The sequence below is a fragment of the Amphiura filiformis genome, chromosome 15, assembly GCF_039555335.1.
Source record: "Amphiura filiformis chromosome 15, Afil_fr2py, whole genome shotgun sequence".
NCBI lineage: Eukaryota > Metazoa > Echinodermata > Ophiuroidea > Amphilepidida > Amphiuridae > Amphiura > Amphiura filiformis.
Genome location: NC_092642.1, coordinates 24,589,666 through 24,616,747, shown reverse-complemented (window position 1 = coordinate 24,616,747; position 27,082 = coordinate 24,589,666). Strand labels below are relative to the sequence as shown.

Sequence of the window (27,082 nt, the reverse complement as noted above, 5' to 3'; positions counted from 1 at the left end):
ACGCAAAAGACACGATCTCGCTCTCGAAAAACTTCAGCACGACCGAGATTCTTGGAATCTAGCGCGTCTTTCAAGAATAGATTACATCAACGATCAATTAAAAAACAGGGTCACGCGGAGAGAACCTTTTCGGACGTCGATGACGCGATGAGACAGTATTATAATTTAACGGGAATTTTGATGGATTCTTTTCCACCCGAACCACAACTTTATGATGGAGAGTATCTCGACGAAGATCAAACAAAATCGATCCAGAACGGGGAATTAGCTTTGCTCGGACTGGGATTGCTCGGAACCGGTGTGGTCGCTATCAAATACTTTGGATAAAAGTATTTGGGTGGGAGCTGAGCCTCTAATCTCTGGAAAATCATCGAGAGTTACGGGATAATTTCTTCGTTTGAGTAGGTAAAAAAGAGTGTAGTGGATGTTAAAATTATTTCTCTTGGGTTTATTTTGTAAATAAATTTTCAGTATATTATCAAGATCGCATAACAAATTAATGCGATCGTGACAAAAATCAACGGGAAAATTGCCCGTAATTTCGTAGTAAATCTTGTGAATGGCTTTTGGGTCTGATCTCAAGACTTTTAACAAGTCTTTTTTACTCAGGGACTCGAACAATTTTTTATTTTTTTTTATTTTTTTTTAACAAATTCGTCGATCAAAATCTCAAAAGTACTCGTAACATTTCCACTGTATTTTGAGTAACAATTTGGTATACTTTGCACTCGCGCGGGTTCTTTAAACAACTGATTAAATTCAGTACCGTATAGACAAATCGGTTTTTTGTTCTGTTTTCGAAGGCGAGTTTTCTTTTTACACAATTTGCAAAAACAACGCTTGTATTTACTCGTACACTTCATTTTTGTAACAAACTCGTCGATCAAAATCTCAGAAGTACTCGTAACATTTCCTCGATAGATTTCGATGTATTCTTCAAACTGGTAGGTCTTGGTTTCGCAGTACTTTTTCGATTGTCGAATTTGGTCGATGTTAACTCGGGGTGAGTTCTCGTTAAGAGACGCGTCATTTTCTAAACCACAATCATAACACACATCGTCTACTATATATTCTGAGTTGCAATTTTTACATTTTGGCAGGCTTTGCACTCGCGCGGGTTCTTTAAACAACTGATTAAATTCAGTACCGTATAGACAAATCGGTTTTTTGTTCTGTTTTCGAAGGCGAGTTTTCTTTTTACACAATTTGCAAAAACAACGCTTATATTTACTCGTACACTTCATTTTTGTAACAATAAAAAATCTCCTTTAGACTGAATGTCTAAAGGAGATTTTTTTTGGTTATGGTAGACTGTACGACTAGTCTGAGTCTTCATCATATTCCAACTCTTTCACTACAAGGTCAAAACTGTGGTACATGTTCCCGGTTGTTTTGCTTTCTTTTTTGCCCGTGGGTTTAACAAAAGCTATTGATTTACCGAAGTCCAAGTCCAAGTTCTCTAGCCTTTTTGTTAGGGTAGAACAACTCCAAACTCGAGTGTTATCACTGAGAGTGATAACTCCGGATTTTCCAACCCTGGTTTCCATGATCTCAAAATTGGTAATTTTGTAAATTCCACCTTCTTCTAGTTCAACCCATTTCAAAATTGAGGATCCTTTTTGCTCTTCTAACAAGTGCTCAAATTCCACCTTCAGTATGCTTGATTGTTTTGCCATTTTTTTTTTTTTTTATTAGCCGGGATTTTCTTAAACTGTTTTTATTTTTAAATCGAGGCTAAAAATAAAAGATGGCTGAAACTAAAATATCTAAGGTTTACTACAGTCCGAGAGGGTATTGGAAGGGTGTTTCTGCGATAGACAAGCTGGCGAAAGAGGTTGGAGTGACGAAAGAAAAAGCTAGAAATTTTTTAAAAAAGCAGACTCAGTGGCAAATTTACCTACCACCTCCGAAGTACATTCCCAGAGCAAAATTTAACGTAAGTGTACCTAATGAAGTTCATCAAGCCGATTTGTTGTTTCTCCCTCACGACAGACCGAGTAAAGGAAAAAAGCTTTACAAGTACGCGTTGACTGTGGTGGATGTCGCGAGCAGATACAAGGAAGCTGAGCCTCTGAGCTCGAAGGAATCTGGGGAGGTGTCTAAGGCATTTGAAAAAATTTACTCTCGAGTTTTAAAGTGGCCGAAGCTTCTGCAGGTCGATCCTGGAAGAGAATTCATGGGCAAAGTGAACGAAGTGATGAAAAAGCACAAGGTCGATATCAGAAGAGGGTTGCCTGGTCAACATAGAGCTCAGGCAATTGTTGAAAGATTCAACAGAACTTTGGCTGAAAGACTGTTTGGCCATCAGTACTCGCAGGAAATACTGATGGAAGCTCGTGGTCAGAAAAATGTGAGGTCTACCGAGTGGGTGGGTAGGCTTCCGGATGTGATCAGAGCTTTGAACAGCGAAGAGACTCGGCTGATAGGAATGAAACCGGTTGATGCTATCAAGAAGAAAAAGATTGAAACGATGTCTTCAGCTCCACAGAAGTTGAAAAATGAGATTAAAATTCCAGGTAACGTGAGATTGAGGTATTTGTACGCTCCCGGAGAGTTGGAGGAGGTGAGAGAAGACGCGCAACCGATCCCATTTGGTCTCTGGAAACTTACACGGTTGATAGTATCGTGAGGACTCCGGGTGATCCAATTTTGTACTATTTGAGTGAAGGTGCACCAAAAAGAGCGTTTGTTAGACAGGAGCTTATGATAGTACCCGAGGGCACACAGTTGCCACCCGACAGAGTTTTGAAGTAAATTTTCTTATTCAAGTTTTACGGCGTAGTGTCCAATCGCATGTGTGTGAATTTTGTCCTCAAGTATACTTCTCTTATCATCTTTGGAATCGAGCGCGACTTTGTTAACGGTTTCAGTGTACACCTCGTGCTTGTAACTCCTAATCACATTCATCGTTCTCGTCTGAGGTTTCTCATCGAAGAGACAGCATTTGTAGTCGTCGAAGGTAATCTTTCTTTCGACGACCGCTTTCTTTACTCCTTTGCACCTCTTTTCCTCGTTTCCCTCATGCATTCTGAAAGAGTACAACTTTGCTCTCAGTCCAACAAATTCCACTATCTGCTTTCCTCCGGCTTCGTCCTTGAACATGCCGGGAACTTTTTTGTTCTTTCCCGTCGGAATTCCCGACGGATGATCAGCTGGGTAGTTGGAAGTGTCAAAGTAGCGGTCCACGTCTTGAGCGATATCCTTGTAGAAATCTTCGGTCTCGATTTCATAAAGTAGCGAATCCGTGTCTGTCAGACAGAGCTTCGCTTTGTCTCCGTACTTTTTCTTGATGTAATTGTAGTGGAAGTCGTACATCATTGTCTTTGAGATATCCAGGATGCTCATTCCGAGATAGATCGGCTTGTTGAAGTACAGCGAGGTTTTCTTCATGTGAACAGCCACAAGATTTTCATCAAAGATTGTGCATCGCTGGTAGTTGGGTTTTGCGGCTAATTTGATGGCTTTGTGTTCCGAATTCACGAGATGGACATTGACGCGATTTCTGATGTTTTCCATAGTTTTGCCAAAAACCGAGTTATTCATCAATTTGAAAAAATCCTTTTCAAACTCCGAGTTTGCATTTTTGCGAAGCTCGGTATTCAGATCGATGTACTTTTTCATAAAGGGACTCTCATTAAATATGATTCCTCTGTGAATCTTGGTTAATTTGAGTCCAAGGTCTAGACATTGTTTCAAAGCCGTGTGGTGAATAACGTACTTTTCCTTATCTCCAAGATTTGGAATGAGTTTTTCCACCCTGTTTACGGTGACTCTCTCAGGAGCTAGGGGATAGTCGTTATGAAGGTCGTGTAGCTTCTTAGGGTATTCCAGATCCACTTCAAGAATGCATGGGATTTCATCCCAAGAATCTAGCTGTTTCGGAGTCATCCACTCAAAACCTCCGGTTGGCAATGGTTGACTCATCGCCGAGCCATAAAGGTTATTATTGTCGAGGTATTGGATATACTTGAAGGGCTTGCTCGGATCGTAATCGGATCCCATGTATTTGTTATTTGCTTCTGAATATCTGGTTGATATCATGGAAACCCCACCTCTGATCCCTTTTTCGATCATCATAGCCATGTCATAATCCACAAGGAGTTCCAATTTTACACCCGTCGTTTTCAGCATGGCGTCGTAGGAAAGTCCAGGAGCTGTGTAGTACCAACAAGGATCTAATTTGTAATTTTTCAAGCATAGTTTCCTAAAACTCTCAAAAACATCCGCTAGAAGAAGAACGTCCGACTTGAGATACAAATCGTGGTACTCCCTCATGGTTTTCATCTCGAAGGTATTCCACACCTTTTGAGCGTGTTCATAATCCTCATCGGAAATGTGTTCTTCGTTGAGTTTGGAGTAGAAGGTGTCTTTGGGTGGAAGACTAGTCTCCTGGAGTTTTTCCAAAGAGTTGACGTGATCGTACGGATACACCCCTTTTCTCAAGAGCAGCTGAAGTTGTTCATCCTGATAAAATTTCGGTAATTCAGAAAACTCATCCAAATTTTCGACGAGTTTGCCAAGTCCAGCAGCCATAAATTTGAAGCTGTCGATAAATCTGAGATCACGCTTGACATCGACTTCTTTTCCTTCCTTATTGGTAAAGGTGTCAACCAATATCTTCTTGGTGAATGAGATGTACTTCTCTTCGTTGGAAGGAATACAGTCGATCTCTCCCTCGGTCTTGCCAAGATTCTTGATGAACAGATGAGCGTCATATCCGGCTAGATTATGGAAAATCACGGGAAAGAACTTTGGTTTCCTGTAAGCAAGATTGCACTGATTGTGAGCAGCTCCTCTAAAGGTTCCCTTATAGTGACAGTGGTCTCTGACGTTGTAATTATCTTTATCATCGGGAGTCAGTGGATCCTTACAGATGTGGCAGTGGGTGGATTTTTTGATGATCTTTCGCTCTTGCTCCCCGAAGATCATTTCCTTTTGGAACTTGAATTGTTGATGGATCTCTTTGATGTTTTGCTCTAGAGTTTCCACAAAAATCTGAGCCACATCTTGGTCCTCGGATTCCTTGGTGATCTTCACTGGTTCTTGAGTGTACACCGAGTCATCGAAACACTTGATGTAGTAGCAAAAGCCCGAAGGTTCGTGCTTTTGGTATTTCGTCGTCTTCTGAGAAACTTCCGGTTGGCAGGTTTGTATCGGCGTCGTAAAGGATTCAAAGTCGGCGTACACGACAAAGGGGACGTTCTGAGACTTGAAATGATGTTTAAAATACTGAGATAAATCCTTCTCTGGATCAGGCATTTCAATTTTCACGGTTTCATTATTTTGACATATCTCTTTATGTTTCACCAATTTTTGTTTGGAGATGTAGGACGTAAGACATCGCATACAATAATATCTAGCATGACTATTTTTACTCTCTTGTGACGCCATTAGTCTGCTCATACTCTTGATGACGCAGTAATGTTGGGTGTCATGGCCATCCTTATTTTTACCCGAAATTAAAAGAAGATTAACTTCGTGTTTTCGATTGCTAGCACCTACTCTCAGCGGGTAGACTTTATTTTGTACAACCTCTCGGATGAATTTTTTTCGGCGTATCCCAAGACATTGACGGAAATTGTAGGATTGTTCCTTTCAAACTTGGCAATATCTTTAAGGGGGGTTGGAAAGGGGATGCCTTCCCAATTGCGCTCTTTGGATTTTGCTTTTAGTTTTTTGTCTACCCGATTTGGATTATCGTAAACTGGATTGAGGGCTCGAGTGATAGAATACTTGAAGCATTGGTTGTCATGATTTCTAGGATTGATGATCGCTTTCTTTTGGCTAGATCTTTTGGAGTCGGAATGTATGACGAACCACTCATCGGTTTGTATTTAACTGTGTGACTGCTCAAGTCTACGATCGATTTGAATACCCAATTGCTTCCGCTGTTTTGAAATGACGCAATGTTTTCCAAAATTCTTTCAGACCACCTATTGTATAATTCATCAAGATCAGTTGCCTCCAGATTAACATCCGTAGTGGAGGTAAATAAGGCTTCTTTGGTGATATGTTTTCCCGTTTGGAGATTCGTCTTTTCCATCATGCAGCTAAGAACTAGCACAACCCTTGTTTGACGATTGTTGGTTAAAAGGTTCACAACAGTTTGTTTAGTTGCTGCTAAAAATGTGTTTGGTATATAGCCAGCTCGTCCATCGATTTTGTACCGAGTCGTAAAATGATTGAGAGCGGATTCGGTTTCTTGAATTTCGAATGGTTTTTCCTTCTGTTTGTAAAGCTTTGCAATCTTTCGTTGAAATCTGGTTCGTCTGGGAGGTGGTTTGGGGGGATCCAAGAATGACCAATCTTGCGTTGGCTTTATTTCTATCTGGGGTGGAACGGGGGTGGTGGTATACGGCGTTGGTTCAAGAATGGGTACATCGATATTTTGTATCGGAGCATCCAGCGGATCTAAGACATAGTTTTCTTGAAGAAATTTTATCAGATCGGTTTTGCGGGTGTGTCTCCAATCTCCTTGCAGGCCAGCATTTTTCGCAATGGCTCGTAGATCCTTTACCGTATATTCACTCTTGATTTTTTTAAAACGCTCCCATTTAGCGTTCGATGAAAATTTTAGTATTCTTCTCATCTTCTTTTATTATATACAATATTTTATTTTCTTAAACCCTTTTTTTATTTTGAAAAAAATCAATATCATGAGGATTTTATTTTTTCATAATATTTTTTTGAAGCCATACAATACTTCTCTCTATTTTTCTGGTAATAAGTCAAACTATATTTTTTACCCTTATTTGTCGGAATTCCCAACTCTTTACATAGACCGACATTGTAACGATTCTGCAATGTTACGGGTTTGTAAAATTTGTTTGGATTTTTTTGACTGAGTTGAACCCACTGGTTGTTGTAAAATACGAACAGACGGTTATTTTCTACTTTTGATTCGAGAGTTATTTCTTTTTTAACGTTGTAATGATTTTTGAATAATTCCATTTTTTTATTATATTTATTTTTATATATATTTTTTCTTAAATGAATAAAATGAAGAGGTAAAAAATGTGGGGAATTTTTTCCCTGCATTTTTTTTTGGATAAGTTGAAATGCAGGGGGAATTTTTTTGTGTAATTTTGATTGGGGTGAATTAAAAATGCAAGGATGTTTTTTGTGTACACAGCATTTTGTGATTTTACTGTGTATTTGGTGGTTGAGTCGATTTACACGGGAAAAGACAGGTTTTTGTGATTTTACTGTGTATTTGGTGGTTGGGGGAGATTTTATACGGGAAAAGACAGGTTTTTTGTGATTTTACTGTGTATTTGATGGTTGGGGAGCTTTTATACGGAAATGACAGTAAATGTGTTAGTATTTGGTGGTTGAGTCGATTTACACGGGAAAAGACAGGTTTTTGTGATTTTACTGTGTATTTGATGGTTGGGGGAGATTTTATACGGGAAATGACAGTAAATGTGTTAGAAACGGCAAAAAACAACTACTTAACGACTATAGAGGGCGATGTTGCAACTTTTGGCGGTGCAAAGCCATTTTGAACACCACGATTTATTTAGGGACGGTTAATATTATATGATATTCGTCAGTATATGGAAATCACTATCAATTGTTATTGAAAACGTACCATTTTTAGAGCCAGCTCTTGTCGATTGAATCGGAATTCCTATACTGCCTACGTAGTTAAAGGTAAAGCAGTTACCGTATATATCGTCAGGAACTGTTGCAAATTGACTGTCATGAAAAAAGAATATGATCAAAATCAATGTTTAGGAAAGAGATTAAAGACACTATCAGTGATTTGCTACATGCAAAAATCTAAAATCAGACTTCTGTTTCACGTTTAAGCTACTCTTAAGAAATCCAATTTTGTTCATACTTTCGCTAGGATCTAGTGCCTTTAACAGCACGTTATTTCTCTGTCATTTTAATACTCACCTAATGTTACTACAATGTTGTTCATTATAGGTACATTTCAGAATCAAATCCTCCATTTGGTGACCATATTTGACAATTTCATCAGCAGTTAATCCTAATACATCATTAAGATCACTAAAATCAGCAGCCGAACTAAAGGACAAAAATGAGTTCAATCCGGGGATTTTCACCTTTGACCCGATGAAAATCACGTGGTTGATAGATATTTTCTTCAAAATTCAGCGCCATGTCTTCATACTCAATGTCAGTGGGAAACGATTCCAATTTATAACGTATAAACCAGTCTTCCACAAACGGAGACGTCTCTGTACCTGTAATAATTACAAAACAAAACAAAGTTAAAGGAATGGAAGCTGTAATCTAACAAAGTCGACATTAATTCCGAAACAAAGTGGCATAGGCCTATAGAAAAGAGGATTTCACACCACCAAATAGTATTATATGGCTGTTCTCCCGTCTTTTCCATTTCAATTTCAACGATTTTCAATTGGCACGCATCGTTGTATTGCACACAAGCACCACGGGCCAATCAATAAAGCACACAAACATACACAATTGAATCGTTAAAATGGCAACTTTTGATTTTAGGGTTTGAGGGTTTCGAGGCGCATATCTTGGTCAATTCCAATAATCCAAAATGATCAGGATGTTGAACAGCAAGGATGACTATAACTGACGAGTTTCTTTCTTGCCTGGTGTAGTTCATTCTACAAATCATATACTTTTAAAACTTGCTTGATATGTCGTTGTTAATGAGTCATGCACATTTTACAAACGTTTCTGCCCTCTTTACAACATTACTCAAGAACCACAGGACCTACGAAACCATATTTGTGATATTTGACACACTCGCTATGAAATGATCCATGCAATTTTTGCCAAAGCTCACTACCATTCGCAAGATGCTGTGAACTACCAAATCGTAACAGTATAAACTAGTTGCTAACCTTAAGGCAAATTTAGCACATATCTCTATGGGGCTATGACTTGGAGGTGTGAAACCAGAAGCATTCCCGATATACTAGTCATTACACAGGTGACTGAGGAGACCTTTAAACAGTAAGTGCCTAAACGCGTACGATTTCATCTTAGTCTTATAAGATTTTATTTTCGTCTCATTAAATGCGTAAAATGTTATGTCAACCATAACATGCTCTTCAGAAGAACGGTAAGCCGTGGCTTCTACCCAGGTACATAAGGATCATAATACCGATTACATGGCGGATTCACTGTGCTACTTACCTGGGTCTTCGCAATGATTTTCATCATATCCATCTTTACAGTCTACTTTCCCATTACAACGAAAGTATCGATGAAGACAAACGCGGGAGGAAGGACACTGAAAGTAATCGTCCCCACAACCTGAGGAGAAAACAAATGGTTTAAAACTTCAGATACTGCATAATAGGATTTAGCTTACTGCTAACGTAAAAACTCTAATAAATGACTTAATGCAATCAATAAATTGGACAAAACTGGATGAAAGGTTGAACAATCAGCTTCATGTTATAGTTTTTAAGTGCCTTCAAGGTTTAGCACCATCTTATTTGAGTTCTCATTTTTTTTACTGAATGTATCCATACATAGGTACCCGTAGTCAATCTTCAAAAAATGAAGTTGTTCCACTTTAGAAGAATTAGGTAAACGTACTTTCACTATAGAGGAACTAAGGTGTGGAATAACCTTCCAGATGGTGTTCCTTTAGATTATGACTCTCTGAGTGTGCACATGTTTAAAAATGTTATTGTTTAAGTCTGATACATAATCATATTATATTCTATGTTTTTTTTCAATTTTCCGGAAAATATGTATTAATTGTATACTTATTCCCTTGACATTTTTGTTTGTAACAGTTATCTGGACCAGTACGTATATGTATTGAAAGAGCTATCCAGAATAAAGAGAGATTAGATAAATAAAATTGAGGGATACCGTTGCTTATAGATTGAACTTGAATTCTCTCTTCAAATACATTATACATACCTTATTTTTACTGATAGTTGTTGAATACTAGGGTTCGGGGCGTTCAAAATAATAATTGAACATGCTGTATTGCATAACTGCAGATTCTGTGACTGTTATTTGCTTCAATACAGACAACATTTATATTATTCATACACAAAGCGCGGAATACGTTTTATATTTTGCTACGAGAAGATAAACATCAGAAAAGATAACAAAAATAAGAAGAGAGAACTTACTATCAGGAAAGTCACAGTACATCTCATCAGTGCCGTTTGTACAGTCCTCGGTGAAATCACACTCTGCTGTATTAGGTATGCATTGTCTTACTGATTCAGGACCTCGGCATGGTCGACTATTCACACTGCATATGACTGTTGGGTGCAGTGTTTGATTAAATATAAGAGAGTCAATCAAAGATAGCTACAAATTTATTGAATACAACTGGCGACAGTTTATGTGTAAAAAGAGCGACCTCGTATAAAATGTTATAGTTCACAAAGGAAAACACAAAATGGCATATTTTATGGTAATACTTAAAATAAGTATTGTATATAGGTGTATAACAGGTGGACATTCTTTGTATTCAGAACGCTATTCGATATGTCTAACGTGCTCTCATGTCCCACAAAAATATTGTCAAAACGCTCATTCCAGAGCCCTAACTGATTACAAAAAGGTACCTTCAAAAGAGCCGCACACCAGTTCATCTTTTCCATTGCTACAGTCAGGAACAGTATTGCACGTTTTCCACATAGGAATCTGAATACCGTCTTCACAATCAAATATTTCGACTTCCTGATTTTGGTCTGTAAACCAAGGTGATAATGTAGTATTTTGTTAAGACGTCTGCAAATCATCTTTTCGAAACATCGTCCTAAGAAAGTGGAGGGTGCAAGGCCCTAATGTGTGTCGATCTTGCACGCTAAAAATTTGGGTTGGTTGTAGCTAGTTTTAATGAAAAATTATAACCAAAGTAACCCAGGATGAAGACGAAAATATATATATATAATCAGTTTTCAATGAACAAAGAGTTTTTCTCGATACGCAGCGAGGTTTGCTTGATACGTAGAGGGCACACATCTATTTTGTCCCTTGATAAATTTTTGGGGCTTTTCGGAGATGGTCTGGTTCAATACACAGTGGTGGATTTTAAAGACAACTAAAAAGTGCTTTTCGGAGAAAAACGAGTGTGAAAAAATGTCGATTTGTGAAAAGCTTGTGTTCTTGTGTTGTTGTACTTATTTCAGTTCGATTTTATGAAAACTGTTTAAAGCACCTTCTTGTACTAAATTTACTTCACATTTTAATTTTTAAATTGGTATAAAGGGATTCCAAAGTTGTACGTATTATGTATAATGCTTGTAAGGGTCTTCTCAATTCACAGGAGGTAAACTTCATACTTAGAAGGAAATCTTAATAGTTGGCCCCTAAGACGTGCCATAGAGTTAGATAATGGCTATACACACACATCTATATAAATACTTACTTTGAAAGCAGAGGATGATTTAAGCACTTCCCAGCAAGTCTTGCGGTTAGCACAGCTGTGTGAGTGAACATGACACCACTGCCCGCCCACTGCATACACACGTGCATGGTTAAATTTGAATTTGGACAGATATATTTACAATAAAACACCTTCAAAAAGTTGGTCGATTTCACATTTTATGTTATCTACAGAAGGTGTGAATTATCCTTCATGCATACATCACTTTAGATCTGAAATCGACCAAGTAATAATGACACACGGGCAATTCTAAAACAACATCTTTTGCACAGAGTTCAATGGGATTTGAAAAGTAAAGTGGCAGTTGAAACTCTAGTCATAACACTTTTACAGTGCATGATGGGGCTTCCTTAAATCATCCTCTGCTTTGAAAGAGACGAACATCAAATTTGCACACAGCTGTGTTATCAACCCAATCGGAGTACTTGTACGTTACACCTGTGCAGCCGAGTGGGAAGAATTCTCCCGATGTGTGACTTTGGGATACAAGCATTACTTTTTCTCCACTCCTGAAAGAGTAGTCACTTACTATTGGCTCCTGCCATATTATGAATCTTCCTTTGATACCTACTGGAACAGATTGGTTGATGTTCCCAGGGCACTTTACTCTAGGTGGTCTGTCATCGGCTGAAAAGGGAAGTATGTTGGGTTACGTCGTTGTGTTGTTTCGTTTTTTATGAATTGACCATGCTCAAAAGTTGCATGAATTAAATAAAGAGGTGCAATTTCATAATTTTTAGTTTTAACTAAAATGCCAAGGTAAAATTGTCATACTATTATTCTTTCTTTAATTATACGGTGTGCCGTTCCCTATAACCCAATTAAACAATGGTTTGCAGCCGACCTATATACAATGTTTGTACTTACGAACTGTAACAGTAAAGTTACATTCCGCTGTGTTTCCATTCTGATCTCTAAACACATAATTAACTGTGGTTCTGCCAGGGAAAAACAGAGGGTCTACGCCTTGTCTGGTTTCCGTGACCAAGCTGACTTCATGAGATTTATTTGGCCTTTCTTCAGCATATGGCCTGCTCCAATTATATATATAAGCCCCATCAGGGAAAAACATAGCGTCTTCGTACTCAGGCATGATCAAGTCAATACTGATATTACATCCGAAGATTTCTGGTGGATCCGTGTCAGCTGAAGGACATAATTGAAATCGTTGCGATTTACGTATAGTGACGATTCGCCAAGCGCGTACAGTGACAACTGCAAAAACGCCCGTGCACCACAACAAACGCCGATAACGTCATCCGAATGAATGACCAAGTGGACCAAACACGTGTAAGATTATACGTGCAACTTTACACGTGTAAGATGGCATCTTACACGTGTAAGATTGCATATTATGCGTGTAAGATCGCATCTTGTACGTCTTAAAATTTCGCGTGATGCTTAAATTGACGAATCATATATAAAGAACCCATATTTAAACCCCAAACAACCCTGAGACGAAATAACCTTTTAGAGAAAATAACTACTTCGCGCGCATTTATTGGGTGTTTGAAATAATTGTCTTTGTTTATTTCCACTGTTTTAGCATTTTTAAATGCTAAAACTAAATTAAAGTTAAAAATCTTTAAAGATTAAAATCTTTAATTCATTCACAGTGTTCATTTCAATTTGTGTCTCTGAATGTATATGTACAGCGTTTTGACTTAAGATTAAGGCGAGTTTAAGCACTTAATGGTGTTGTTATCATCGATAAAATACAGGTATGCTGCTATTATGTCATCTGACCCGGGCCTGTGTCGGCCGTCGGGCAGCACCCGCTGGTGGCGTGTTTGGGACTTTGAGTTTGAAATACCTTTTAAAAGGGCAATATTTTAGTGCATAAATTACATACCTACAAGAACAGTTACGTTAAAGGAACAAATCTTGTCGTAGCGAAATTCATAATCAATGCTCGTCACACCGGGAGAAAATCGATGTCCAGGCATGTAGATGGGCGGAACAGTAGGTGCAAGAGATGTACTTCCACTGATGGTAGTTATAACTGCAGTAGGTGGATTCCAAGAGACTTCAACATCATTAACATTAGATCCTATCTCTTTCGTAATATCATCTGGACAGCCCATTATTGTGATGATTTCCTGTACTGAAGGAAAACGTCACGATTGAGGCAGTTTAATAATCTGGCATTCATCGGTGGTCGAAATATCGACGAGTTATAATTACAACCACAAAAAAATTTTAATTACAATAATCTGTTTTTATCGTATACTATTGTTTTGTTTCTCTCAATCAGATACCACTGTTACTTTTTCAGTATTTGTTTTAATGTTTTACTCATTCAGAGAGGGACAGGTTTATTGATTTCGATAAAAAATGCGATTTTGGTTTGAGACACTAAAAATTCATTTTTGGCTTTCGTGCGACATATGTGTTGTGTTCAAAAGGTTGACAACACTTGTTTGTCTAAATGTGCCTTTTGCCAGAATTGTTTTGATACCGAAGCTTGAAGCTGAATGTACTTGTCTTTTTATACGAAACTTACCTGCTCTCACAGAGAGAACAAAAAATCCATTATAATAATTCCGTGCTTCATCTGTGACGATCTCTAAAACAAGATATTGCCCTTCCGGGAAAAAGTCGCCTTTGCTCAAATTGCTATTACTGTACGGCCATGTTTCTAATAGGTATATATCTTGAATATAATGAAAATTAATATTATTAAGAAAAACCACGATAACAGATGGTGGTGCTGTGATGACTTGCTGTATATAATCAGGAAACGTTTCGATGGTGACGTCATGTGAGTGAATGAGTCCAACCAATCCTTTCTTGGGCAGTATTTCAATGAGGTTTCATCTCTCGTCGAAGTACTATGTCACGATGTCTGAGCATGCGAAGTTGCAATTTTCCGAAATTGCGAAAATGGCTTCTATAACAGTGTTCTCAAAATGTGAGGAGCAGTTCGATTCAAATGTTGCTTTTAGTGTAGATATATACACACTGTAACTTTGATAACATCATGAGATGTTTCTACACGTCATTTTGTCACTACATATGAATTCATTATCATCATCAAAAGGACAACGAGTAAATACAAGAGGCCATCACGGCACCATTTGAAAAATATGCATGTTTTGAACAAACGGCAAAATGAAGATTTGAATCTACTGTACTCTATTAGTTCTGAACGATTAAAGTAGTAATCAATTGAAGTCTATTTATGATATTGCACAATTACCTGTTTCAAATCGAAGTTCATCCCCGAAGTTGTCTATTGCTATTATATCTTCCCACTTTGCCCTTGCGCCTCTTGGTTCAGTTCCGTCAACAAATTCGACATCCACGAAAGAGAAGAATTCACCCCTGTTCGTGATCCTCGGCGGAATAATGTCAACTGAAATATTAAAATAAAATGGGTTTACTCATGGATAATACTGTTATGCCACCCAGGACGTTTAGAAAAAGTTGCAAAGACATCATAAATCAAGACCATGCCAATAGCATTTGCTTTGGACACAGTATCTCTGAAACATTGAAAGCAGATGGGCTTTTGATGAGCCAGCTTTTACTTAAAATCATAAACACTTGCTGTACATAAGGTAATGTTCGTTGACGTTTCATCGCAACAGTATTTGAGAAGGGGACAAGCTATACCCACAAGCCAAATACAAAGCCAGCACCATATTAGAGAAGTGTTTTGCAGGATGGTCCTGAATAGAGTCCAAGCGATCACAGATACCCACATGATGATACTCCTTTTTTGTAATGAGGCTTTGCTGCATGTTAGGAAGCCCAAATTTTCAATCTCATCCCAATCCCTCCAAAACGCGATGATCTCAGAAAAGGCAAGAACTATAGAGACATCTGCTTATCATCCATAGTGGCAAAGACCTTACATACAATAGACTTCTACTCAACAGAATGTGTCCTTTCCTGAATCATGTATTAAAAATGAAAGGTCAACAGCTTCACAAATAATAGCCTTGAGAAGAATTGTTGAAGTCTTTAGTCTTCATCGATTTTAGAAATGCACTAGATGGGAATGAAAATTACCCACTGAATACCAGGAAAAGTAGAAGGATAGGCCCACAAAAACGAAAAGAGCTACTCCATCGTGATGCAGCTGCTGCACTTATAGTCGGTCTCAGCATGAACGCCAAGAAAACCAAAGCAATGATATGCAATATGGCTCCATCCCAATCCAAAGACTGATGACAATGACCTTGAAATAGATAACGATTTCAAATACCTCGGGGCTCGGATTGGTAGCAGTAAAAATACGTTTAACATCAGGAAATCCCAAGCATGGCAAACTTGCAACAGTATTATGGAAGATCTGGCAATGCCGGCCGTCTGCCTAGAAATCTAAAAATCAAGCTTTTTTCCACTACAGTTGAATCAGTCCTGATGTACATTACAAAAACATGTACAATTACATCAAAGTTTATTAATGCGCTTGATGGTTACTACTCAAGACTGTTGGAAAAAGCCCATAGTGTTTATTATATCCTTACCTGCACAGTACAAATTACTTTCGTCGCTCATGTTATAGCAATTAATAACACCATCACAAAGGGCTGATTTCGGGAAGCATTCAACAACGTGGTTACCATTTATATTCAAAGACGAAGCTTCACAGCTGAATTCGCCTTCTTTACACGTATCACTACCTATTGAGGTAAAAAAGAGCCAAAAACAGATATCTATTTAAAGTGTTAGGGAACTGCACAAACGTTGGAATATGAATAGTCTAAAATAGAATGAACAATTGAATACATGAATCAAAACCCACCCAAGTCCATACTTTGACCAAATTGAGTTACGTATGGGAAATTGTTGCTTATAGATAAAGTTCAGTTGGAAGGAGAGCCTAGCGTGCACCCTCGGAAATAAAGTTCTGGCCAATGTGTCTAGATCAGAAAACTTGTGTTGAAAAAGGCAAGCTACGTTAATAAATTCAAAAAATGTTCCTAAGGGTCAAATTTCATACAACAGGGTTGAAATTTCAAAATTGCGCGAATTTTGCCAACAACCACTTACCGTGTTTGACTTATAGGCGGAAAGGTCAACAATGGGATAGGGGGTTATCAGTGTTTTCCTGAAAGTGCTCCGATATCAATGAAAATGGTCTCAAATTGTTTGTCATGTAACATGAACTCACATAAGGAATAGTTCTCACCTTCCAGGGATTCCAGGATGCTTCGTTACCTAGGAAACATAAGATAGGTCATGTTCGATCGAGTACAGTGCCTAATTAAATGACTGAGTGAGCTTTGTATAACAATAGGCATCGATGGACGTTCTGAGTGTATTAAAAAGAGGAAGATACCTTTAACCACACAGGTGTCACTATCCTCATCCTCACCGCCTGGACAGTCTTTATACCCATCACACAAGAACAACTTTGGTATATAAACTATAGTAAGACCACACTTCCATCCAGTTCGTTGGAGTTCAACATGGTCTAGGTTAAAAACAAATACAAGAAGTAAAATCGGATCGGTAAAATAGCTGAGACAAGCAACTTATTCACTAACAATTCTTTCATACGTAACGTGAACCGAATCAGACCGTAATGACCAATTACGGGGCATGGCGGTGCAGCGGTCTAGGACTTCGATTCATAACCGTGAAGTAGCTCGAGGTCGCTGGTTCGAATTCCCGTGACGTCAAAGTGTTTTGCACTAAGGCAATGCTCTTTACCCTATATTGCCTCTCCCTACCCAGCTGTACAAATGGGCACTAGCTTGATTCAATGGCGGGAAAGTAAGGGACTTGTTATAGAGTAGGTGTAGCGAATCTCCGCAGCAGCTTTACACTTAAGATTCTTGTCCAATCGTTTCGAAATAGAGAGGGGCACTCCGGCCACTTTTCTAGAAAACGTTGCGGTAATGATTTCGAACACAGAGCATCTCCTTGAGAGGGCACGTGGCTCATTGTATGGCAGTCGGACTTCTCCATTGTATTTGTTCATTTGTTTATGGAGAGCAATGGCGACCCTTCATTGTATTTGTCCATTTATGTATGAAGAGAGCCCGTGAAGCTCAGGCTAAGTCCTCTCAGGCAAAGTCAGACATTGTACACTAGAAACGCCTGTTCTTATTTCGGCATTCATTCAATGCTGGGATTAATAAAAATGATAATCTAAGAAAGCAGGGTTCCACCTGTGTATACATTAAATGGGTATAGAAATTGTTCTCAAATATTCTTCTTCTTCGTCTTCGTCTTCTTTCTTCTTCTTGGTATTCTTTTTCTTTATCCCTTTCTCCTCATTTTGTATGACCTTCTTACCACATAAGGAATGTCGTTCGTCACTGTTGTTTTTACTGCCCAACGAGCAATCTATTTTTCCGTCACAAACTTTTAGTTTTGGAATGCAGATGCCAATATCGCATTTATATTCACTGTTCTTGCACTCTAGTAATGAACGATAACATTATAATTATTACAACGACAATAATAATAATGATAATAATATCGCTTACAATCGTGAAAGTAAATCATTGCAGTGGTTTTTCTCATTACATAGATAATAATATAGATGGTTGCTATTTTGCTAATTACGAAGAGTGATTTTATCGTTTTCTTCATAATGTAAATTCGTTGTTTGGTCGCTATGCGCGCTTCTAGAACCGCGTCAGACGATTATTTAGCAGGCTCTGTTAGTGATCTGCTTTTCTTCAGTAAACAGATATTAAAACAGAACCATTGCTTATTCTAAATTGTATTCAACCTTACCGCAATCGATCTCATCTTCTCCGTTGTAGCAATGCGCAATATTGTCACACAGCATATCATTGCTAATACAGACTCCCATATCTCCACCGCTGCTACACTTGAACTGTTGGTTCCCACATTCACCTTAGGTATAGATTCATATGATAATAAATATGTGATGATATAAGATAGATGAAGATGAAAGAAGATAAGGAGGAGGAAGAAGATGAAGAACATTGGACGGTATAGACGCTGGTATGAAATATAAATTTTTTCTGTTATATCTCATTTTTTCGGTCCGAAATTAAACGAGGACATAGTGTAAAACAATATAGAAGTAGTTATATGACATCATAGCTGTTATCATTGCCCAAGATAAAAAAAAATGAAAATCAAATCGCCGGGAGAGTACAATATAGTCGTATCAACAAGTTTTGTGATTTTGCAAGAGAAGGTTCTTTGAGTTTCGATTGGTTTACTTACATTATTTTATTGATTTTTTTTATCATTCCAATTATTCGATTAATTGCTTCTAAAACATGTAAAATAAGAAACTTATTCATAAAGTTGTGTTTCTTCTTTTATTAAAAAGAGTGCTCGATCCAGTGAAGGAGAGCGTGTACATAACATTAAAAGAAACAAATTTATTCCATGTTCACTACGGTCCGTTTCGCCCGAAGGCTCCTCAGTGCACACAAAACTAGTAATTAGTCAGTGTTAAGTTTCAATTACATACGAACGCTTACAATTGTCTTGAATATGAACCTCGTCATTTTATTAATTTCAACTTATAGAAACCTATTATATAGGACATATTCCAAATTTAGAGTTCAGTGGTTTAGATAGAGTAACCTAAATAGACATTTAAAGTCATCACAAAGTAGCTCATTATACAGCCTTTCCGCCCAAGGTCGGAGCTACCAGAACATGAGGTGCCTTATAGATGCAATGGAGGTAAGTTGAAATTAATAAAATGACGAGGTTCATATTCATTGACACATAACACTGACTAATTAATAGTTTTGTGTGCACTGAGCCGTATAATGTAGTGATGCAATGAATAAGTTTTGAATGAATTAATAACAATAAATAATAATGATAGAGATTTCTATAGCGCCCATTACATAAGCTTCTGGGCACTTTACTTATAAAAGAATTCGTGCGTAACATGAATTTACCAAAAGAAGAATACGGATTCAGCTGTCTGCCAAACTCATAACGTATGTACTGTAATTGCTTAGTGTACAATGTATATTGTTTTGTTTTATTTTTTTATTTTGCTGCAGAAGAATCACCAATAACCATACATAATCCGGTCCTTGTGTTCTAGATAGCAACGTTACGAACGTTGTATCTGCGCATATACACTTTCTTGCATTAAAATCTAAGTCGTATCTGCATGATTTGCTTAAAAACAATTAATGCTACCCAAACTGTTATAAACAAAAAAATAATTGTCAGACTTCACTCATTATTACAGAAAAGAAGTGGCGTAGTGGCGTAGCAGGTGGGGCAATGGGGGCAGCTGACCCTGTCAGAAGCCTTGCCTCCCACCTTCTCTGGCCCCACCTGTTTGTAACATTTGTAATTATTAACCCATTTTTGACCATTTTCGTCATAGCCCCCCCTATCTTCCTTGTTCGCCCTCTTTTTTTTTTTTTGCGTACTGCGTACCTACACATATGATTTCCTCTTAAATGCAAAAAAAATCGTATGCGGCATGTAAGCACTGATAATGCAACGCATATATAAATATCCAGAATGAGTCTGAAACCATTAAAGGATGTAAAATTAACAGCCTCGTCACTCTCACTTTACCCCCATTAAAATACAGATTTTTCTCATAACCTAAATGATATTTAGACTTAGACAATATGAATAAAGTTAGTGTGATAGTGTACCACCATAGCCATGCAATGTTCTTTTGGGCAGTGTGACATACCATTTTGTACTTCTATAATCCAACTCAAAACTTGAAATAAGAATATTTGCCAAAATAATTACACAATAATTATTATAAGTAAAAATTTACTGTCAAGCAGGTTTTCTGGTCATAAACAACAACAACAAAAACAAAAACGCCGCTTAAATGCGGAGCTCTATGAGAAATTGGCGAATAAAACCTTCTAAATTTAACTGTAATTAAACATGTTAAAGCACCTTAGGCTTAGTAATTCACATGGTAATTTAGTACACCATTGGGCATTACAATCATGCATAAATATGCAGTCTTTTTGGATAATGTGACTTGAAATTATTACCTCTGTAAGCATTAGGTGTGTTATCATCCACCGTTAGAACTTGTCTATGTTTAGACCTACTGATAGCAGATCGTCTGACTTTATTAGTGTTACAAACAGTCACGGCGGGGAAATCCAAGTGCGTCTTTGAAACCACCTTCAGCTGAAATGGAAGTATTAGTTAGAGATGTGTGATTCGATTAACAGCCTCAACGCCCCCAGTGTATTTTCCCATAGGAAAAATAATTCCGCACCATGATATGCATGTACAGTGAAACAATCAACCAATCAGCATTCGGAAATTCTTATGAAGATTACATCCATACTAAAATAGCTTGTTTACGTGATGAGAAGGGTCGATTTCTCCGTTTTACGTGGTTTCAAACCCCGTTAAAATCAGCCATGGGAAAGGTATTTCATATAATATTTTATACTGGCATTTTCAGGAAACTCTCGGAAGACTGGTAAACGCACCCCTACACAGTTTCCACTTTGATACACCTGAGCACACAATTTCTTCCAAGCAAGCAGTGCCTTGTCTCTACACAGTCTGTGTTTACACTACACGATTGAGTGCCTACAACCCAGGAAATTAATAGTTGGCACACCAGCACTAAACAATGGAAATGCGTGCCCTATTAAAATTGGGGAGGCGAGGGAAACATGCATGCAATATATGTGAAGTACAGACTCCCTTATATCTCACCCTTCCCCACTCCCCATCATTCAATGTTGGAGGGTCTCACGGACCTGTTGACAACATGGCTTGGTCCAACATTGAATTGGGGGAGCGGGGGCAAAGATATACCAAAAGACAGGCAAACTGTGCCAACTTTTTTTTCCTGGATTGTAGCATCGTAAGAACCATGTGAGCTTCTAGCTGGTGACTAGTGGAAAATACGGCGTCTGTGATTGGTTTTTATCAAAACCCCGAATGTTCCCTTCATCCAATCATTTTTTTTTATATCGAACGAAAGCTAACACTTTCGGCTAAAAACATTTCTTCTTACGTCAAGAGATGACGCAATTCAATGTTTATAGTAAGACGAATATTGTAAATCTGTTGGAAACGGCCTTACAATATATTTCAAGTTTTATGTCATTAAATGAAAGAGCACACTTAATAATATTATCCATATACTAGATTCATTTCAATGAGCAATGGCAAATTCTCTATAAATATTGCAAATCTTGTGCGAAAAGTTACTATTTCAGCCTGTTTTGTATTGTCATACAGTTGTAAATTCAATGAACAATGACTTTTCATAAAGAGCGCTTAGAAATTGATATGGTTCAAAAACATGAGTTTTAATTACAAAAAAAATTGCTTATCGATAAATGTCAATGTCGATTTGCCATTGACACGTATAGTATCGTAGCATTGAATGCATTGAGATTTGTTAAGTGGGTCTTTTGCACATTTCGCGGAATTTTTTACATAAAAAAATCCATCTTTCGCATGACCTCTTTGTATGTGTGTGAAGGTCAGCTGTGCACTCACGGATTCTGTTTAAAACGGCTAAACAGAGACAATAATCCTGCACAAGTCATAGCAGGGTGTATTAAATATACAACAAAATAAAACAATAATTTTAACCTAAAAAATAAAAAGGCCCGATGTTATTCAATTATATCAAGGTTACAAAATCATTGTTTCAAACTTACCTCAACAGCAACTGGAGCATCAATGTATCTCTTAACGAGCACAAAGGCCTGACGTACTAAGCCACTGAAAGCTAACACCAATACCAGAGTCCAAAACAATTTGCCATACCATCTTTTGGATTTGAATATTATTGGATATGCATGAGCGGATGATATTTCTGTGGCTTGGTACCTAATAATACTCGAGCACGTCTTGTTTTCATCTCTATTTCGATTTTGAGTAGTTGAGTCTCCGTATCGAGGTTCGTTTTGAGTGCTGCTGGTATTTTATATATAAGTATATATTATAAGTTATAAACGTGTTATACCAAACGCGTTTTGGTTTTGTTCAACACGTTTTAATAGCATTTAAATGTCGGGTTATAAAGGTCATGAGAACTTTTTTAAAACATTGTTATATGAAAAAAGCATATAACAACAGTTTAAAAATGTGGTCAAGATGTCAAAGCAAAATATTTGTTGACAAACATTTTGGAAAACTATAGTGTTAACACTTAACAAAATTATGTTAGAATGTTTTGCATTGAGTTTTCGAAAAAGTTTTCTAAATGTTATTAAAACGTTTAATACCCTTAAGGGATGGGGGTATGAACGTTTGAACAGTATTTATTGTGGGACATTAGAGCACATCAGACATATCGAATTGCATTCTGAATACGAAGAATGTCCTTCTGATATCAAATAATTTTGATTTTTGAAATTGCAATGTAATGCACATTTTATGGCAAATGATTAAAATTTATATTTTGATATATAACAGTACTCGAAGTAAACTTTATAAATCTGATGATTTATACTTAAAGTGTATGTAGGTGGGATGAAAAGCCGACGATCAATTGAAAATTTTGACCTTTCGTATTGAAGATATGGATTTTCTTCCAAACACCAAGAAATATTAGGTCTTTTTGGGAAAAAATCCATATCTTCAATATGAAAGGTCAAAATTTTCCCAGCTGCATACACTTTAAGAATATACCATTAGATTTATACAATTTACTTCGAGGACTGTTATATCAAAAATGTGAAAAATATCAAATTTTAATAATTTGTCATAAAATGTGTATTATATCGTGAATTTCAAAAAATAAAAATTATTTGATATCAGAACGACATTCTTCGTATTCAGAATGCAATTCGATATGTCTGATGTGCTCTCATGTCCCACAAAAAATACTGTCGAAACGCTCAAAACGCTCATTCCAGATCCCTTAATATAACCCGACTTTTAAATATTTTGTTTTCTTGGTAGACAACAACTAAAACAGTTGGACGCTGTAATAGAAATGGCAATGAGAAGAATTGTTATTGATGTTACACGATTTGAGGAAAAAAACAGAAATTCAAGATATCATACAGGAAAATAAAAACGACGTGATGGTGGGCTTCCCACGTAAATAGACGTCCATAAATGGACTCATGAAGTAACAGACTGGACCTGTAGAGCACATGTCAGAAGAAGATAAGAGGCGGGCAAATTCAAATAATTAATAGATGACACCAGAGGATACGGTAGCTTAGGAAGCGAACATCATAGAGTGAAATGGGAAAATGGTAAAAGAGGTTTTCCTTCTGCAGTCGAGTGAAATAGACGAGATATTTTAATATCAGTAATATAATTAGGTTTTTTTAAATTCTTTTGAAATCAACCAAAGATATGTGACGTGTCATGTCAAAAGCAGACACTTTAGGGCAGGATCGTAAATGGATAAATAGTCAAAAATCTGTCCGGGGGGATTTTTTCACAATTTGGGTTTGTTGCGAATTTGTGATGTTATTAATGTTTAAAATATTGTCTGATAGTTTCAGACTGGAATATAACTGGCATCTGGTATTTTTGAGACATTTTTCAAGATAATTCCTACTCTTAACATTGTCAATAATATTTTTAAAGGCCGATATCTCAATTTCCAATTTTATAATACCATAACTTTTTCGATATCGAATTCGATATCTTCGCTTAGGAATGTCCGATTTCATTGGGGAAAACGGCGTTGTGGAGCAAAATATCTCTATATTTAAGATATGTAAAAACATCAAAATTGATAACCTGCCCAAAAGTGTCTGTTTTTGACATGACACGTCACATATAGATTTGATAGTATAACTTTTTTGCAACATACCTAGTATGTTTCGGATCTCCAAAGATTGGGTTATGAAACGTCGTTCCCAACTGTTCTCCTCTGAGTTCACTTTCCCTGGCAGAAAACATGTTTACTTTTCACAATATAATCACGATCATGAGCATTATTCAGCTGTTCCGTTCAGTTCGCGGCTGCTATGACCATTCATGACAATGCTATACGTTCTTCTTATTGCACAATGCGTCGTTTCAATACAATACTTGGATCTTGTCATTCACAATACGTGCTTCACGGTGGAGTGTATGTTACTTCTTGGATGATTATTATGTTCATTAATTCTATTTCTGTCGCCGTTGTTTTCAAATAAATCAAACGATAGGATCTCATAGCATTGTTGGACTGATTCAACAAGCATTAACTGTATTAGTACTCCGTCCATACTGAACTCAAGTTTAATGCTTCCAAGCATATTACTCATAATAGTACATGCTGCTCATCCCGTGGTATTGATATTTGAATTAATGTTTTGTCATGCTGCATTAAGATAAGTAAATGGGTTTTTTTATATACTGGATTCAAGAGGGCGTTGTTAATAACATAAACAGCCTTGCACACTCGAAGTGTACTTTATCAGGCAGAACCTTATCCGTGAAGTGGCAATAATTGCGTAACGCATTGTTCCTTTGTTTATCGACAAGCTATTCATCGAGAGGTACCTTTTGTTTAGGACAAAAGAGTTCCGCCATTAAATCTGTAACTGATCTGACAGTGTATTAACGCTTTACAAGACCGGCTACTGTCAATAAGTGATCAAAAGAATGTCACGTGAAAGCGCCCACTTGAGCGAGAGGTACCTTTTGTTTTCATACAGCCCACGGATGTGATTGAGTCTTCGCCAGCACACAAAAACACGTCATTTTACCGTCGATGTACAGTTATTTACCACCAACCTTAATTTAGGTGCCTCATTTAAATAGATTCAACAGAGTTGCTGATCGATTACCCGTAGCAACGAGGGCGTTGCCATGAAATCAAATGGGTTTCCTAATATCACGAATATCCATTTTAAAAGCTAGGAGCAAGTGAGGGAGTGAAGGACGGGTCGAGGAGTGCAAAGAGGAGAAGCGGATGGGTGATCGAGATTGAAGGGGACAGGGCACAATGTGGCGGCAGTTTTAATTCAAAGGGTCAAACTTGAGTTTGTCCACGCGTAAGCCTATAGCAGCTGCGTCAGAGCACATTATACATCGAGTGTTTTTTCCCGATGATACGAAGGCACGTTGACACGTTTCAGAATTATAAAGTTAATATTCACAAGACCTTCTATGTTCTGGGCATAATTTATGTTACAACGTCATTTTCTTTCTAAAATACTTTTATACTACAGGTTTTCCCAGAGTATTTCACAATTATATCATTCATATTCATAATACTCATATTAAAATAATATTCATATTTATTATACTAATGTATGTTTTATGGCAAAATACGGGGATGTGATTATGATTATGAAGGCATGATTCTCTTGCTTCCCTTCCTCCCTCTCCTCCTTATGGTTGATCTTCACGTCTTGATATATTTTATCATAAAATATATTTCATTGCTCTAGATTGCTCAAAATATTTCCAACCTGTGTTTTCTAAATAATTGTTTAATCATTCAAGCCATCCTATTCTCATCTTTGGATACTTATGGATACAACATTTAAATCAATACACATGTATTATATCATGTATGTTTAGATCATGACTAAGTGTATTTTCCCCGGGGTATTTTCAGCAAATAATGCTCTCTTATTGGTGTATTCTCTGATTAAATTTATTTCCGTCTTTACAGTATTTCTAGTAATAAACATAATATGGACACCTTTAATATTTCATTTGCCAGTCAAACACGTCTGCTGGCATGTTTTCGTCTCATGCCCACGTGGTTGCTTTGTTTACAAGCATTACTCTCTTTAAATTATGGTCTTAATGACTGGCTCCTGTCATTACAAGTCATTATTAGTTGTATTTTACAGTCTCACATATCATGTCTATTGCTTCCACAATATCTCCAAGAGTACATTTACCCATGTTCTCTTACAGCGTGTTTATAGTGAATATGCCGAGTTTTGACATGATGCAGTTTTGTCTACAGTAAAATTCACCACGACCTTTACTACAGGACTTAAACCTCATTAAAAGCTATTAAACCAAGATAACACTCATTGAAAACAGCTCAACTATGTTAAATCAGATCTTCTCTGGTTAAATCCACACTACACATGTTTCTGTTTTACCTGTGCGGTATTGCAATGAGCTGGTATTATAGTTTCAGTTGGGTGAACGATTATAAAGCAAACGCAAGGTAACAATACTGGGTGGGCCTTTGTTTCCGAAATGAGACAATAGTCTGCATATACCGATACGATATATAGTCCTTGTATATATATATGTACCGAAACTCTTGCTGTTTACAGTGAGATACAGTTACCGCACAAATTATATACCAACTAACATTTCACGATCTTCAAAATCCGAGATTATATCTTTATATCAAATTAGCTCCGAGGTAACAAGAAAAGTTACACACATTTCTCCGCAAACCTCTTATTTCGCACCCTCAAAAGAACAAACTTGAGTCGATATATCGCACTAGCAGACTTCTTTCATTAAAAAGTAGTCGGTTCAATTACTGGCAATTACACTGTGATTAAGTGGTTTTACGATTTTTAACTATCTGTTATTTTTGAGAATATAATTGCCACGGTCAAAAATAGATTTTCTTTATACTTTCATATTTGATGGACCTTGACCTCAAACTAACACACATGGGATAAATTTCGGGAAAATATCCCCGTTGCCATGGTAACAGGCACATTTCAATTTTAGGCCTATTTTCACAATTTTTGCATTTTTCAGCAGTCAAATTGTCAAGTTTTGAAGCCAGTGTTACTAATATACACAATATAAATATGATTTTTTCTTTATAAGGTATGAATAGGTCAAACCTTAGATGCCGCAATGAAAGTATAAAATAATCACCAGATGTCAGGGTGGGTTATA

At 37.2% G+C, this 27,082-nt stretch overlaps 3 protein-coding genes across 4 annotated transcripts in view; all 3 read right to left on the bottom strand.

The window, feature by feature from the left end:
- Positions 1-11,355, bottom strand: part of LOC140171421 (epithelial sodium channel subunit alpha-like) — a 36,032-nt gene extending 24,677 nt beyond the window's left edge. Inside the window, exons 1-5 of one of the 2 annotated variants that reach the window (XM_072194680.1) lie at positions 10,548-11,355; positions 10,104-10,238; positions 9,145-9,264; positions 7,903-8,213; positions 7,592-7,698 (exon numbers count right to left, since the gene is read on the bottom strand). In XM_072194680.1, coding sequence (XP_072050781.1) covers positions 7,592-7,698; positions 7,903-7,958 — 163 coding nt within the window. In that variant the 5' untranslated portion in view covers positions 7,959-8,213; positions 9,145-9,264; positions 10,104-10,238; positions 10,548-11,355. Of the gene's footprint in view, positions 1-7,591; positions 7,699-7,902; positions 8,214-9,144; positions 9,265-10,103; positions 10,239-10,547 lie in introns of those variants that run through there. The other variant, XM_072194679.1, reaches the window with a different exon arrangement.
- On the bottom strand, positions 11,352-18,188 carry LOC140171420 (hyalin-like). Its single transcript, XM_072194678.1, has 9 exons — positions 18,071-18,188; positions 17,624-17,749; positions 16,662-16,796; positions 15,847-16,002; positions 14,571-14,726; positions 13,875-14,024; positions 13,224-13,475; positions 12,239-12,517; positions 11,352-11,998 (listed from the first exon to the last, which is right to left on the bottom strand). Exons 1-9 carry the CDS (start codon positions 18,147-18,149, stop codon positions 11,727-11,729), a joined length of 1,605 nt encoding a protein of 534 aa, XP_072050779.1. The 5' UTR covers positions 18,150-18,188; the 3' UTR covers positions 11,352-11,726.
- Positions 18,189-19,426: 1,238 nt separating this feature from the next.
- LOC140171985 (uncharacterized) lies at positions 19,427-24,487 on the bottom strand. The gene is made up of 4 exons (XM_072195333.1): positions 24,075-24,487; positions 21,955-22,213; positions 20,311-20,452; positions 19,427-19,482 (listed from the first exon to the last, which is right to left on the bottom strand). The coding sequence occupies exons 1-4, from the start codon at positions 24,161-24,163 to the stop codon at positions 19,427-19,429; spliced, it is 546 nt and encodes a 181-aa protein (XP_072051434.1). The 5' UTR covers positions 24,164-24,487.
- Between the last annotated feature and the right edge of the window lie 2,595 nt (positions 24,488-27,082).